Source organism: Heterodontus francisci, chromosome 17 (assembly GCF_036365525.1).
Source record: "Heterodontus francisci isolate sHetFra1 chromosome 17, sHetFra1.hap1, whole genome shotgun sequence".
Lineage (NCBI taxonomy): Eukaryota > Metazoa > Chordata > Chondrichthyes > Heterodontiformes > Heterodontidae > Heterodontus > Heterodontus francisci.
Window position 1 is genome coordinate 50,543,906 of NC_090387.1, and position 16,980 is coordinate 50,560,885.

Consider the following 16,980-nt stretch of genomic DNA (forward strand, 5'->3'; position numbering starts at 1 on the left):
TTTTTCTTTTAGCTTTTGAGTGTTTTTGACTCAATAGTTATTAAATAGTTTTGAATAAGAGGACAAATTTCAAAACATTTATGAAGGTAAAATTTATCATTTTTGAAAGAGAGGTATGGTAAGGGGTAAATAATGACTTGTTGACGTGTAATGACTGATTACATACCAGTCGTAGCTTTTGTTATAAACTTCAGAACATGCATTCATCTAGGAGAAGGGGTAATAAAGAAAGAGAGACCGACCAGTTAATAATCAATTTTTGAAAACACCACTTCAGCCAACTATTCATTTATTTGTGTATTGCTGTTTGTTAGGAATTAAGATTGACCTCTCTTACACCTGTAAGACAGGGTACTGATACACAAGATTGAGAAAAACATAGCCAGTTGGAGAGAAAAGCTGTCTTTCCTTATTGTAATTTGATTTTTTTTTTAAAAGGTTGAATTTTGAAAGCAAACAGTTCTCTGAGGGGAAACAGGAAGGGGGAGAAAGAAAGTGTTTGAAGGTGTGGGGGCCTGTGGTCTGTTCCCACCTCCCTTTTGGTGGGGTTGGGTGGTGGTTTGAGGGGAAGTAGATAAAGGGTTAAGGCTCTTTCAAGTAAGAGTTTCTGCCATTTTATGAGGCAGGTCATCAAAGTACGCTGTTCCGTTAAAACGTTTTCGCCATATGCAAGTCAATTGATCTTGAATCTCTTGCTGCAAGCAAAGTATCTGATTCCTCCATTACAAACTTTCAAAATGCATTTTTTTATCCTGAATTTGTTTTGCTGTTTGGTTCTAAATTAAAATATCCCTAATCCTGTCATTTTTAAAAATGTTTTGAAAATCTGTCTTCTCATGGCGAGGCATGACTGCATCCTGGGTAGTATTTGAATTTGAGGCCTACCTTGGTGAGTTTAGTGCCAGTTCATTTCATTTTGCCAGATTTAGATATCAGCAGTTAAATCCACTTTCTGATTCTGTCAAAGGTCCTGAATCCTTCTTGGTGACCAACCTAGATAACACTGGTACTCAGTCTGTTATTGTCATGTGACCGATGTATTTGCAATCTTGGTTGCAAGGATGAAGATCATCAATTCGTCCACATGCAGAAACATTGCAGGGTTCAGTTTGGCACAGAAACACTCCTCCATTCCACGTCAAATGGGGAATTGAGTGATAACAGGGATAACCTAGAAAGGATGCACCAGTTGAGCATTATTTCACAGCGGCTTGTGCACTTTTTTGGTACAATATTCATCCATATTCTCCTCCATTTTTGGTCAGCAATCTGCCCAATTTCTGTGTTTGGTGATTGCTCTGATCTCTGGGTGAGGGTGTCTAACCTACAATCACTCATCCAGTTCTGTTTTTATCGTCCATATCTTGGGTTTAGATCTCATGGATGCTTGTTGATAGCAGCCAAAGTAAACTTCTGAGTTGAGTCAGCCCACCAGCACCCCTGTGTTTTGCATAAACAAAATTGGAGTGTTGATTAAAGGAGCTCTTTTTAGGAACTTGCCCTGTTGACTGGTCAGGTTTCTGAAAGGGACTGTCTTTGCATGGCAAAGCACTGAGCCACAGAGTTCAAGATGTTGCTAGGTTCTGTCCTTGGATTTTGCCTCTCCTTTCCTGTCTGTCAGATTTTCGGTCTCTAGGTTTAAGCCTATCAATAAAAGAACTCCCAAGCTAATAAACATTGCTATCACACAAAGCAGTAAAATTATTTGGAGACTAAGGATAGGTTTATGTAAAAATGTCATCTTTATATTAACTTGGATAAGTTTTATTGTCAGTGAAACAAAATCTGCATTCTAATATATGGCATTAATTTAGCTTGGCTTTTACTGCACCATGAAAGAAAACTGGCTGTATAGAGTGCTGTTTGCCAGTTCTGAGTCATTTAGTAAAGGACAAATGCGAGCATATGCCATATAATTTTGGAGAATTATTCATTATGGACTAGCTTGACCAGCTTTTGTGTATTTGCTTTTCAATTCTGTTGTAGGACTCCTTTTTCGTTCATTAAATTTCTGTTGACATTTTAGCAATTATATGAACTGCCTTCACTTTGCATTCTCCTGGGCTTCAAATTTGAAGTCATGCTGAAATTTGTAGAATGCCATTTTTTTAAACTCTAGTCAAAAATGATTCACCTAATGCTTTTCATTCTCTGCTGTTCAGTGATATTGACTTAGTGGTGTTTGGGAAATGGGAGACTCTACCACTTTGGACGTTAGAAGAAGCACTTAGGAAACACAGTGTGGCTGATGAGAGCTCTGTGAAAGTATTGGACAAAGCAACTGTAAGTACTTGGAAGTTTAATTTTTGTATGATTATTCTTTTTGTGTCTCTTTTTCAAAGAGTGGCAAGTACAAAAACAAATTGCAATATTTGTGAGAAGGGAACCCATCTAATGCCACAGAAATAAAAACAAGAAATGCTGGAACCACTCAGCAGGTCTGGCAGCATCTGTGAAAAGAGAAGCAGAGTTAACGTTTCGGGTCAGTGACTCTGCTTCTCTTTTCACAGATGCTGCCAGACCTGCTGAGTGGTTCCAGCATTTCTTGTTTTTATTTCAGATTTCCAGCATCCGCAGTATTTTGCTTTTATTTTAATGCCACAGAAATATTGATAGCAATTTTAACAGAGCAAGATTGGTGCGTGGTGGCTGTCCAGGCAGGCAGTGCACCTGAATTATTGGAGCGAGGCCTGGCTGATCCTGTTGGCAGCAGGCCTCCTGCCCACCTTTTTCTTGGAGTTGTGTGGCAGTCTTGAGACATCATATTTAAAGGGAGAATGTACCTCTTAAAGGGGGGTTGCATTCACTGAATTTAAACACTTTCCATTTCTGATTCTGTTTCATCAACACTTTTGCGATGGCTTAAATGAGGGGGAAGGTTGCCCCCAGTTTTTCAGGTGCCTTCCTGGAGGTGTTGGCATGTGTCAAGCCCAGGAGGCATGTGCCTTTCCCACAAAGTGGGAAGATGATCCCAGACAGCCTCGTTAAAGCCTGGAAATAGGTATCAGATGAAGTGTTGCAGGAGCATCACCCCAAGGACCTGGATGCAAAACAGGAAGAGATTCATTGACCTCAAGATACACAAAAGGTGAGTCAGCTCCTCCTTTCTTCTATTACATTGCATGTGGTCAGAGTCTCTCTCTTCCACCCATACATTACATCCTTCATCACCAATCACAAGGGCATGCAATACCACCTTTCATTCTCCCACCCGGCACACACCCGTCTGCTGCTTGCAGCCTTCACTGCTTCCACTAACAGCATGCTTTCCTCACCTGTGACTTGCAGAACCTGTACCTCTCCATGACACTTTCCTCAATTTACACTTAAACTGCTTACTTCAGAATCAATACATCTCCATTCTTCTCGCATCTTGCTTCTTCTCCCTAACAGTTGATCCATGATATGCATCCTTGCCTTCTCACTAGTCACTCATAATTCTTGCCTCTCCCTCTGCTGGAGCAGATGTAAAAACAGATTGTCAACATTTCTATAGCAATGTAAATAGGAAGAGATGAATGAAAGTAAACGTGGGTCCATTGGAGACCGAAACAGGTGAAATTATAATGGGAAATAATGAAATGGCAGAGATGTTAAATACCTTGTTTCTGTCTTCATGGCAAAAGGCACAAAAACATTCGTGAAATAACGGGGAACCAAGGGTTTAGCAAGAATGAGGAATTTAACAAAATCAGTATAAGTAAAGAAGTAATACTGGAGAAATTAATGGGACTAAGAGGCGCCAAATCCCCTGGACCTGACAATCTGATCTTAGGGTTTTAAGAGGTAGCTGCAGAGTTAATGGATGCATTGGTTTTGATCTTCCAGAATTCCTTAGATTTAAGAACAGTTCCCAAGAATTGGAAGGTAGCAAACATAACTCCATTAGTCTAATATCAGTAGTAGGCAAAATGCTAGAATCTATTAATGGGATGTGGTGACAGGGTGCTTAGAAAATCAAATGATTAAGCAGAGTCAACAGAGATTTATGAAAGGGAAATCATGTTTTTCAAATATGAGAGTTTTTGAGGATGTAACTTCTAGGATAAGGAGGAACCATTGGATGTGGTGTGTTTGGATTTTCAAACAGCATTTGGTAAGGTACCATACAAAAGGTTGTTACACAAAAGTCAGACTCCTGGGATTGGGGATGGTATATTATCATGGATTGAGGATTGGTTAATGGACAGAAAGAAGAGAGTAGGAATAAACAGGATGTTTTTGAGTTTGCAGGCTATAACTGGGGGTATCACAAGGACCTGTACTTGGGTCTCAGCTATTTACAATCAATTTATATCAATGACTTAGATGAAGGGACTGAGTGTAATGTATCCAAGCCTGCTGATACAAAGTTAGGTGGAAAAGTAAGTGGTGAGGACACAAAGAAGCTGCAGAAGGATATAGACAAGTGGTCAAGAACATGGCAGATGGAATGCAATGTGGCAAAGTTTGAATTTATCCACTTTGGTCGGAAAATGAAAAAAACAGTATATTTTTTGAATGATGAGAGACTTGCATTAAGATCATAAGAAATAGGAGCAGGAGTAGGCCATTCAGCCCTCGAACCTGCTCTGCCATTCAATTAGATCATGGCTGATCTGATTGTGGCCTTAAATCCACTTTACTACAGTCCACTATAACCCTGGTAGATCAAAAATCTGTCTAACACAGACTTGAATATTTTCAATGATCCAGCCTCCACTGCTCTTGCGGGATGAGAATTCCAAAGATTAATGACCCTCTGAGAGAAGAAATTCCTCCTCATCTCTCTTAAAAGGGAGGCTCTTTATTTTGACACTATGCCCCCTAGTTCTAGATTTCCCCCATGAGGGGTAACATTCTCTCGGCATCTATATGTTTCAATCAGATCACCTCGCATTCTTCTAAACTCCAATGAGTATAGGCCTGACTTGCTCAACCTTTCCTCATAAGATATCCCCTTCATCCCAGGAATCAGCGTAGTGAACTTTCTCTGAACTGCTTTCAGTGCAAGTATATCCCTTCTTAAGAAGGGAGAACCAAAACTGTACACTGCGCTGTAAGTGTGGTCTCACCAATGCCCAGTACAGTTGGAGAAAGGCTTCCCTACTTTTATACTCCATCCCCCTTCAGTAAAGACCAATGTTCCATTTGCCTTCCTAATTACTTGCTGTACCTACATGCTAACTTTTTGTGATTCATGTACGAGGACACCCAGATCCCAGCATTCTTCTGCAGTCTTTCTCCATTTAAATAATCTGCTTTTCTATTCTTCCCGCCAAAGTGGACAACTTCACATTTTCCCACGTTATACTCCATCTGCCAAAATTTTGCCCACTCACTTAACCTATCTATCTCTTTGCAGACACTTTCCGTTCTCCTCACAACTTGCTTTCCTACCTATCTTTGTATTATCTTCAAATGTGGCTACCACACTTGGTGCCTTCATCCAATTCATTAATGTAGATTGTAAATAGTTGAGGCCCCAGCACTAATCCCTCCCCACGAATTACAGTTTGCCAACCTGAAAATGACCCATTTATCCTGACTCACTGTTGTTAGTTAGCTAATCCTCTATCCATGCTAATATATTACCCCCAACACCATGCGCTCTTATCCTGTTTAGTAATCTTATGTGGCACCTTATCAAATGCCTTTTGGAAATCCAAATCGACTACATCTACTGATTTCTCCTTAATCCACCCTGCTTTTTACATCCTCAAAGAACTCTAATAAATTTGTCAAACTTGATTTCACTTTCATAAAATCATGTTAGAGAGTCATAGAGCACTGAAATAGGCCCTTCGGCCCACCGAGTTTGTGCTGACCATCAACCACCCATTTATACTAATCCTACATTAATCCCATATTCCCTACCACATTCCCACCTTCCCTTAATTCTCCTACCACCTACCTACACTAGGGGCAATTTACAATGGCCAATTTTCCTATCAACCTGCAACGCTTTGGCTGTGGGAGGAAACCGGAGCACCCGGCGGAAACAAGCAGTTGACACTGCTTGATTGCATTATGAATTTCTAAATGGCCTGCTGCTACTTTAATAATGGATTCCCGTGTTTTCCCAATGACAGATGTGAGGCTAACTGGCCTACAGTTTTCTGTTTCCATCCTTTCTTGTATAGAGGTGTTACATTTGAGATCCATGGGTGTCCCTGTACATAAATCCCAGAAGGTTAACCTGCAGGTACCGCAAGCAATTAGGAAGGCAAATGGTATGTTAACTTTTGATACAAAGGGATTGGAATGCAAGAGTAAAGGAGCCTTACCACAACTATACAGGGCATTGGTGAGGCCACATCTGGAGTACTATATGCTGTTTTGGTCTCCTTACCTAAAGTAGGACATAATTGCCCTCGATGAAGTGAAGGTGTTCTAAGGGAAAGTCATTGACCTGAAACGTTAGCTGTTTCTCTCTCCACAGAGGCGACCAGACCTGATGAATATTTCCAGCGTTTTCTGTTTTTATAATGAAAGTTTACTAGACTGGTCCCTGGAATGAGGGAATTGGCCTATATTTTCTGGAGTCCGAAGAATGAGAGGTGATCTAATTGAAACAGAAAATTCTTAGGGGCTCGACAGGGTAGATGCTGAGAATATACATCCTTCTTAAAGTGTGGTGACCAGAACTGGATACAATATTCTAGTTGGGGCCTAACCAGAGCTTTATAAAAGTTAGCCTAACTTCCCTGCTATTGTACTCAATGCCTCTACTTATGAAGCCCAAAATCCCATATACTTTGATAACCATTCTCTCAAAATGTCTTGCCACCTTCAAAGATTGATGCACATGCACCACCGGGTTTCTCTGTTCCTGTGCACTCTTTAGAACTGTACTTTTTTATTTTATTTGTTTGTGGGATGTGGGCATCGCTGGCTAGGCCAGCATTTATTACCCGTCTCTAATTGCCCTTGAGAAGGTGGTGGTGAGCTGCCTTCTTGAACCACTGCAGTTCTTGGTGTGTAGGTGCACTAACAGTGCTGTTAGGAAAGAAGTTCCAGGATTTTGACCCAGTGACAGTGAAGGAATGGCGATTATAGTTCCAAGCCAGGATGGCGAAGCAAGCTCGAGGGGCCGAGTGACCTTCTCCTAATTCACATATTAGTATTTGTGGCTTGGAGGGGAACTTGCAGGTGGTGGTGTTACCATGCATCTGCTGCTGTTGTGGTAGAAGTCACGGGTTTGGAAGGTGCTGTTGAAGAAGCCTTGATGAGTTGCTGCAGTGTATCTTGTAGATGTGCATTTTGTAGATGGTAGTCTGTATTGCCTCACCCTACCCCTTCTGCCAAAATAGATCACCTCACACTTGTCTGTATTGAATTCCATTTGCCATTTGTCTGCCCTTTCTGCAAGCCTATCTGTCCTATTTCAGGTGATTTGTATCATCCTCACTTCGCCACTCCTCCAAGCTTGGTATCATCGGCAAATTTTAAAACACTCTATTCCAAGATCCAAGACATTTATATATAACAACAAAAAAAAGCGGTGGTCTTCGCACTGACACTTGGGGAACACTACCATCGTCCAGCCTGAAAAACAACCATTTGCCCCGCCTCACCTTTCTGTCCCTACGCCAATTTTTATCCAATTGGACAGTGAGCCTTAATTTTGTTTTCTAGCCTTTTACGTGGTATTTGGTCTATATAGACAAAATCCACCACATTCCCTTCATCAATCTTCTGTTTCATCAAAAAACTCAATTCGATTAGTCAAGTATGATCTGTCTTTTACAAATCTGTGTGAGCTATCCTTAATTAACTCAAACCTCTTCAAGTATCTGAATTTTTTTCCCCCGATTATAGTTTCTAAAACCTTAATACTGATAAACTAATCAACCTCTAGTTGCTAGAACTGTCTTCACACCAGTTCTTAAATAAAGGTGTCACATTTGCCACTGTCCAATCCTCTGGCACCTCCCCCATATCTAGGGAAGTTTGGAAGATTATGGCAAGCCCTTCCACTATATCCACCCCAACTTCCTTTAGCAACCTGGGATGCAGGCCATCCGGACCAGGTGACTTACCTACCCTAAGCATAGCCAGCCTTTCCAGTACCGCTTCCCTCTCCAATTTTTATCCATTGTCGCTATTCTCTGCTTCAACCAATATTTTGTCAGATTCCTCTTCCTTAGTAAACACTTATGCAAAGTACTCATTAAGTATTCTAGTCTTGCCCAATACCTCTAATCATATATTACCTTCTTTGTCCTGAATAGGCCCCACTACAACTCTTCGTACTCACTTAGTAGTTAAATGGGAGTAGAACATTTTTGGAATGAAAACAGAAAGTGCTGGAAATACTCAGGCAGGTCAGGCAGCATCTGTGGAGGGAGAAGCAGAGTTAACGTTCCAGATCTGTGACCTTTCATCGCCACTCTCTCTCTTTTTCCCCCCTCCTCTCTCTACCCCCCCCTCCTCTCTCTACCCCCCCCTCCTCTCTCTACCCCCCCCTCTCTCTACCCCCCCCTCCTCTCTCTACCCCCCCCTCCTCTCTCTACCCCCCCCTCCTCTCTCTACCCCCCCCTCCTCTCTCTACCCCCCCCTCCTCTCTCTACCCCCCCCTCCTCTCTCTACCCCCCCCTCCTCTCTCTACCCCCCCCTCCTCTCTCTACCCCCCCCTCCTCTCTCTACCCCCCCCTCCTCTCTCTACCCCCCCCTCCTCTCTCTACCCCCCCCTCCTCTCTCTACCCCCCCCTCCTCTCTCTACCCCCCCCTCCTCTCTCTACCCCCCCCTCCTCTCTCTACCCCCCCTCCTCTCTCTACCCCCCCCCCTCCTCTCTCTACCCCCCCCCCCTCCTCTCTCTACCCCCCCCCCTCCTCTCTCTACCCCCCCCCCTCCTCTCTCTACCCCCCCCCCTCCTCTCTCTACCCCCCCCCCTCCTCTCTCTACCCCCCCTCCTCTCTCTACCCCCCCTCCTCTCTCTACCCCCCCCCTCCTCTCTCTACCCCCCCCCCTCCTCTCTCTACCCCCCCCCTCCTCTCTCTACCCCCCCCCTCCTCTCTCTACCCCCCCCCTCCTCTCTCTACCCCCCCCTCCTCTCTCTACCCCCCCCTCCTCTCTCTACCCCCCCCCTCCTCTCTCTACCCCCCCCCTCCTCTCTCTACCCCCCCCCCTCCTCTCTCTACCCCCCCCTCCTCTCTCTACCCCCCCCTCCTCTCTCTACCCCCCCCCTCCTCTCTCTACCCCCCCCCTCCTCTCTCTACCCCCCCCTCCTCTCTCTACCCCCCCCCTCCTCTCTCTACCCCCCCCCCTCCTCTCTCTACCCCCCCCCCTCCTCTCTCTACCCCCCCCCCTCCTCTCTCTACCCCCCCCCTCCTCTCTCTACCCCCCCCCTCCTCTCTCTACCCCCCCCTCCTCTCTCTACCCCCCCCTCCTCTCTCTACCCCCCCCTCCTCTCTCTACCCCCCCCTCCTCTCTCTACCCCCCCCCCCTCCTCTCTCTACCCCCCCCCCCTCCTCTCTCTACCCCCCCCCCTCCTCTCTCTACCCCCCCCCCTCCTCTCTCTACCCCCCCCCCCTCCTCTCTCTACCCCCCCCCCCTCCTCTCTCTACCCCCCCCCCCCTCCTCTCTCTACCCCCCCCCCCCTCCTCTCTCTACCCCCCCCCCCTCCTCTCTCTACCCCCCCCCCCCCCTCCTCTCTCTACCCCCCCCCCTCCTCTCTCTACCCCCCCCCCCTCCTCTCTCTACCCCCCCCGCAGCGTGATCATCCCCTTTTTTTCTTCTCAACTGTAATCAAATGGATTCTGTCCTGGTCCCCTTTGGGACATGCCCTCTTTCCAACACTACAATGTTATGGGCGGCACAGTGGTTAGCACCGCAGTCTCACAGCTCCAGCGACCCGGGTTCAATTCTGGGTACTGCCTGTGCGGGGTTTGCAAGTTCTCCCTGTGACCGCGTGGGTTTTCGTCGGGTGCTCCGGTTTCCTCCCACAGCCAAAGACTTGCAGGTTGATAGGTAAATTGGCCATTATAAATTGCCCCTAGTATAGGTAGGTGGTAGGGGAATATAGGGAAGGTGGGGATGTGGTAGGAATGTGGGATTAGTGTAGGATTAGTATAAATGGGTGGTTGATGGTCGGCACAGACTCGGTGGGCCGAAGGGCCTGTTTCAGTGATGTATCTCTGAATAATAAAAATAAATAAATAATAAAATAATGTCTTCTCTAATCAGTACTGCCACCCCATCTGCCTTTTTTCTTTCTCTATCTTTTCTGAGCACTTCTATCCATGTAGATTAAGTGCCCAGTCCTCACCATTTTTAAGCCATGTTTCCGATGTTGCCACTACATGTTCCCATTGCTATTTGTGCTTGTAGCTTACCAAGTTTATTTACTACACTTTATGTCTTTATATGCGTGCATTGTAATCCTGTCTTTTCATTCCTGGTCATACTTCTCAGTCCGCTGCTATCTAATATAGAACTATTCTCTTCTCTGGTTCTGTCCAAAACACACTCATTATGCACCTTATTCCTCTTTTCCACTTCTAAATGCTGGTGCCTATCCCCCTGCCAAATTAGTTTAAACCGTCCCCAACCACAGAAGTGAACCCCCTCTCCAGACATTGGTCCTAGTCATGTTGAGGTGCAGCTCATTCTTTTTTGAATAGATGCTTCCTATCCCAAAACTGGTCCCAACCCCAAGAACCAGAAGCCCTCCCTCCTGCACCATGCTTCAAGCCATGCATTGATCCTCCCTATCTTCTTCTTTCTACTCTCACTAGCACATGGCACTGGGAGTAATCCAGAGATTACTATCTTCAAGGTCCTACTCTTTAACTTCTTCCCTAGCTCCTGAAAATCTGACCGTAGGATTTCAGTACCTGCCTTCTTTGTCGATGGTAGCAATGCGTACCACAACTTCTGACTCACTCCCTTCCACCTGCAGAATATTCTGCACCGTCTCCATGATCTCCTTTACACTGGCACCAGGAAGCAACACACCATGCGGGACTCTCTAACAGTTACAGAAATGCCTTTCTGTCCCCAACTATGGAATTTCCTAAAACAACTACATTTCTACACTTTGCTGTTCTGTCGTGCATAGTCCCTTGCCCCTTAGTGCAATGGTCTGAACTGCACTGCTTCTGTGTATCGTCACTTTCAGCAGTCTCCAATGCTCAGTACCTGCTTGAGAGTGGCACACACTCTGACGATTTCTGCACCTCCTGCCTCTTTGTCTTGGATTACTCATGCTCCTATTTCCTATGTTCTTGTGTTCTTATCAGGGAAAGAAATAGGATGGTGGGGGTGGCTCCCCAACATTAAAGCCCTCATCCAGGTGAAGCATGAGGCACTGCACATCAGTGGGACAGCAAGAGAAAACAGCATTAAAAAGTCAGGGCTGGTAGTTTCTTTGAGCAGGGTGAGTGCTCATCACTTATACTACATTATGTAACACAAGCAATCTCACCTTCAGCTGACTTCAAAATCCCAATTAGTTTGGTCAAGCTTTTCATATCCAGTCTCTCATTGCCATTCTAACTCTTGTCCCTTTTTCTTTTCCAGCAGCAAAGACCTACTCGAAGCTGAAGAAGACTCCCTTGAAAATAACTGCCCTCCTGAGAAGGCAGTCAATTGTTCAGCCCTGCCAAGCACCAACTTGGGGATTTCCACCATGGGTGGGGTAGATAATGAGTTAGAAGGGCCTGCACCTGGTGAAAAACACACTACAAACACGAGGAAGCAAGAGCAGATGCTGGTGGCAGAAACATTCCAGGAGAGGACTCATCCTCTCCTAGCTCTGCTGAGCGGGACAGAGATGTGACCTCCAGAACCAAGCCATAAAAAGAAGGCCTGAGGGACACCAGTGATTGAGGTATTGAAAGTCCTGCCAAAGAGTTTGGACATCGTGCATCAGAGTATGGAGGAATCCACATTCAGCACGTGTCGTGTGCTATTGCATTTCAACTCTGGAATCTACCTTGGAGTTTGTGGTCACTTCCAGGGATACTGCAACTGGATTCTCACAGCAAGGATCTGTGTTGCCAGCCTTTAGAGCTTTGATAGATGCTCTGAGGGTTCCCATCCAGACTCTGGGCTCCAACATCTATTTCACCTTGGAGAGATGGGTGGATCACACGAATAGGCATTTTTCAGGCACCATTCATCTCCTGCATTGTGCTGTTTCAGATATGTGGGATTGATGAGAATAATGATGGTGGTGCTAAGGACAGGCAAGTGTTTCCCCCTCTCAGGTGGAAGCAGATCTGCTCGTTCACCACCCCCTTAACCAATACTTTCCATGGTGCTTGAAAGCCAGCTGAGCCAGACTGCAGTGAAGAGCTGCAGCCCATGCGTGCTGGAGATCCCAGAGATTGTCACAACTAACTAAAGGGACTCAACATAATCCGATCAACTCTACTGAAGCTTCACTGGAGGAGCAGCTCATGGAAGTAGCAGTATGAGTCAACCTTCTTTTAAAAAGGCACTATGGGTTGATGCTTGAAAGTTTAATGATTTGAAGCAACTGGTTGTGTTTGGGTGCAGTTAAAACCTTCACTTTTGACACATTGGTCTGCAGTATATTTGTCGAGCACCTTACGAATCTGCCTGTCAGTAACTAATGTAAAAGTTGTCTAATTTCAGTGTTATACAATGCTAAGACTGTTTATACAGATGATTTTGGTTTGTTTTTAGTGCAGGGGACTTAGCAGCTCACCTGAAATTTGAGAAATTATTTCATCCCTTGCATCTCTAGCTACAGGGTGGCCCTCCTTCCTCTGCTGTCCTTTGCCTTCACCCAACCGATCCTCATCTTGTGAGGGGTTTTCTTGCCCATCTGCCTCTTGCAGTTGCTGTTTTCCATGGATAACAATGTTGTGCAGGCTGTGGCAGGAGACTGTCTTTGGAGCATGCTGTACAGAGCCCTGAACCTTAACTTCAGGAGCCAGATAGTGAGCTAAGCAATCCTCCTTATGGTGCAAGGGCTCTCGTTGAGCTACTCTGGTGTTGTGCTGTTGCATAGGAATGTTGTGAGCCATGTTAGAAGGTGGGGTAGCCCTTGTTCGCAAACAGGCACCTGAATATTCCTCGCAGGTTGGAAAAGTGGGAGAATATTTGACTGCTGCATGATGAATGAATCATGATAGCTGCCTGGGAATTTGGCACAGACGTGCGTGATCCTTTTTGTTCTGATCACAGCCAAGCTGTATATTAATGGAGTCACATCCCTTGCGGTTAATAAAGGCTCCTAGCTGATTTTAAGGATACCTGATGGTAGCATGAATGCAGTCAACAACACCCTACACTCTAGGGAATACATACATTGCTCTGAATCCCAAGGCTTTCACATTTTGATTGTTGTCAATCTGAAAACAGATGTACCAGTAAATATTGCACTGGTCACTTCACTTGTGGATCACCGACTGCATGTTGCATGAGATGTTCCCAGCAGCATGCTGAACAATCCTGAGACTAAGAAATTCAGGTTGATGGTCACCTTTTACAGCCACTGGCATCCCAGTTGTAGAACGCAGTCATCTTCCAGGAGGCCACAGATGTGAGCAACAACCTTCCTAAAGAAGCACAGCCTCCTTGTGTACTTCTCAGGCATATCTTAAAACATCACCCTTTGCCTGTCGACCCTGTTGGATGGATAAGGTTTTTACTGAGTTGACTGCATCCCCTGCTGTCTTCTCAGAGGTGTATCTGCTGCCCTTCGTGGATATTGAGGTCCCAGCTGCTGCTGTTGTTGCTACTGCACTTCTACTTCAAAATAAAATGCCACTGTAAGTAAAAGGAAATATAAATTAAAAAAAAAATTCAAAGAAATCTCTCAGAACCAGCTCACACTCACACAGATGCTAATGTGTGTGTGTGTAGCTCACTACCTGTTTTCTTCAGGAACCATTCCCATTGGGTCTTGGGTGGGATTTTTGCTTTTGTTAATAATGTGTTGGGATCCTAATTTCATCGTAAGACCCAGTTTTGCATGCCATCATGAAGCCCTTGCCTCCCTCTAGTGAAGTACTCAACCAGCTAAGAAGGCATACGAGGCTACGGGCCAAGTGCTGCAAAATGGGATTAGAATAGATAGGTGCTTGGTCGGCACAGACACGATGGGCCGAAGGGCCTGTTTCTGTGCTGTATAACTCTGACTCTATTGTCAAACTGGTGCCAAATACAAAGTAAGCAACAACGGATTGGTGCACTGGTCTTTTTTAAACCCTATGCAGGCCTTGTTCAAATGAGTCAAACCAGTGAGTAAAACTTAATGCACAAATAGAACGACCTAAATGTTGGCTGTCTTTTGTAGCATGTTCATTATCATGTTCAAATATCTGAAAAGGTCAGCAGGCTGTAATTTGGATAGCCTTAAATGATGACTTTTTGGGGATGGAGAGAAATTATGTAGATGTCAAGCGTAATATTTCTTTTGATTGCAATTCTGTAATGTCATGTCATGTAGTTTAAGTTCCGACCGACTAACAACACTTCAATTTCCAGTGGATTTTTTTTCGGAAAGAAAGAAATTAAGTTCCACAGAAATTAGGTCACTTTTTATAATCCCTCCTGTTGAGTAAATTCCATTTTAAATGTAACTTTTGGTATAACCGTTTTGTTTTTTGATCCATCAGGTGCCTATTATCAAACTAACAGACTCATACACAGAAGTAAAAGTTGACATCAGCTTCAATGTACAAAATGGAGTAAAGGCTGCACAGCTTATCCATGAATTTATCAAGGTTCGAAGATTCTGCATTATAATTTGAATTTATGTGATCTAGGTTTATTAATTGTGTTAGTTGAGGGATAAATGTTGTTCAGGACATCAGGGAGAATTCCCCTGTTCTTCAAAATAGTGCCAAGGCATCTTTTACTTACGAGGGCAGATGTGGCGTTGATTTAAATTTGGTTACCTACTCTCAAATTGGTAATGCAGCCAAAGTATTTGTAACCTGAGTCAAACGTTCGCATATAGGTCTCTTCAGTTCTGCATTTCATGGCTGTTGTACTGCTAAGACAGGAAAACAATCTGAAAACGTTGCTTATTTCGCATTTGATGACGGACAATGATCTAAGAAAAATTAATAACAAGAAAGGCCATCTGTCCAGTACCCTAACTTTCCCTTTTATAGCATCCCAACATATGAACATTCGAATTAAGAGCAGGAGTAGGCCCCTCAAGCCTGCTCCGCCATTCAATAAGATCATGGCTGATCGGATTGTAACCTCGACTCCACATTCCTGCCTACTCCCGATAACCAACTTGCTTATCAAGAATCTATCTACCTCTGCCTTAAAAATATTTAAACACTCTGCTTCCACTGCCTTTTGATGAAAAGAGTTCCAAGAGAAGAAATTTCTCTTGATCTCTGTCTTAAATGGGCAACCCCTTATTTTTAACAGTGACCCCCTAGCTCTAGATTAGATTAGAGATACAGCACTGAAACAGGCCCTTCGGCCCACCGAGTCTGTGCCGAACATCAACCACCCATTTATACTAATCCTACACTAATCCCATATTCCTACCAAACATCCCCACCTGTCCCTATATTTCCCTACCACCTACCTATACTAGTGACAATTTATAATGGCCAATTTACCTATCAACCTGCAAGTCTTTTGGCTTGTGGGAGGAAACTGGAGCACCCGGAGAAAACCCACGCAGACACAGGGAGAACTTGCAAACTCCACACAGGCAGTACCTGGAATCGAACCCGGGTCCCTGGAGCTGTGAGGCTGCAGTGCTAACCACTGCGCCGCCCTCTAGATTCTCCCACAAGGGGAAACTCCTTTCTACATCCACCCTGTCAAAACCCCTTATATGTTTCAATCAAGTCACCTCTTACTCTTCTAAACTCCAGCGGATACAAGCCTAGCCTGTCCAACCTTTCCTCATAAGGCAACCTGCCCATTTCAGGTATTAGTCTAGTAAACCTTTTCTGAACTGCTTCCAACGCATTTACATCCTTCCTTAAATTAGACCAATACTGTGCACAGTACTCCAGATGTGATCTCACTAATGCCCTGTATAACTGAAGCATAACCTCCCTACTTTTGTATTCAATTCCCCTGTCAATAAACCAGCCTCATTTTGGATGGTCTGATTGATTTGTCTCTATTCCCTTCCTAGCTGATTGCTTAAAAGAGCAGTAAATGTTTGAAACAAAAAGAAAATTCTTGCTAACAAAGCTATTTTCAAAACCATTCTGGCCTTGCATTTCTTGCATAAATGAAAGTAATATTTCAGTTTTCCCTGAGCTATATCATCTGATATTTTGTATACCTCTTTCTAGACTGCAGACATTTCCTCACAGCACAGCCCTTGATATTTTCCGAAGAAGGGTCACTCTCTCAGCCATTCGCTCCTGCACTCGAAGCTTTCTCCCTCCCCCACCCACCCCACTTCCCCACTCGCCGTTCTCCCCCCCCCCCCCCCCCCCCAACTCACTGTGCCGATTGTTCCTCACCACCCCACCCCCCTCAAATCCTGCTCTCCGGCTGCTCACAGCCCACTTTCCCCCTCCTCCAGCTGCTAGCGCCAGGCCGCGCTGCTTTCCTCCTCCCGGCCACTTGCTCCTACGTCTCCCGTCACCCCTCACGGTCCGCTTTGTGTCTTCAGGTGGTGCGGCAGAGAACGATTGAAAATGGGAGCGGGTGGCCAAGAGGGAAACAGCGCAGCCTGGAGCTAGCGGTGGTGGGGGGGAGGGAGCAGGGTGGTTGTGGGTGGGGGGGGGGAGCGAGGAGCTGGGTACGGTTGGCCTAGGGGAAGGGTGGTGGGGGAGGAAGCAGTGGCAAGGTCTGGAGCAAGAGGTGGGGTGAGCAGGGAATGAGCAGCCGAAGGTGGGGGGGAGTGGCGAGGTCGAAGCTAGTGGCTAAGGGTAGGCAGGGGGGAGTCAGCGGCAAGAAGACGGACACAAGAGGGAGTGCAATAGTGGGAGGGAGCGGGCGACTGTTGGGTGGGATGGAGGTGGCAATGGCAGCCATTGAGGGGATTTTCGGGTTGATTTTGTTTTTTGTGATAAATTGAGCAGTGCCAT

The 16,980-nt window shown here is 45.2% G+C and overlaps 1 protein-coding gene across 2 annotated transcripts in view; it reads left to right on the forward strand.

Annotated features, from left to right (window-relative positions):
* tent4b (terminal nucleotidyltransferase 4B) overlaps positions 1 to 16,980 on the forward strand; it is a 108,604-nt gene that overhangs the window by 71,148 nt on the left and 20,476 nt on the right. For both annotated transcript variants that reach the window (XM_068049417.1, XM_068049416.1), the window contains 2 exons: positions 2,163 to 2,283; positions 14,575 to 14,682. In XM_068049417.1, coding sequence (XP_067905518.1) covers positions 2,163 to 2,283; positions 14,575 to 14,682 — 229 coding nt within the window. The remainder of the gene's footprint in view (positions 1 to 2,162; positions 2,284 to 14,574; positions 14,683 to 16,980) is intronic.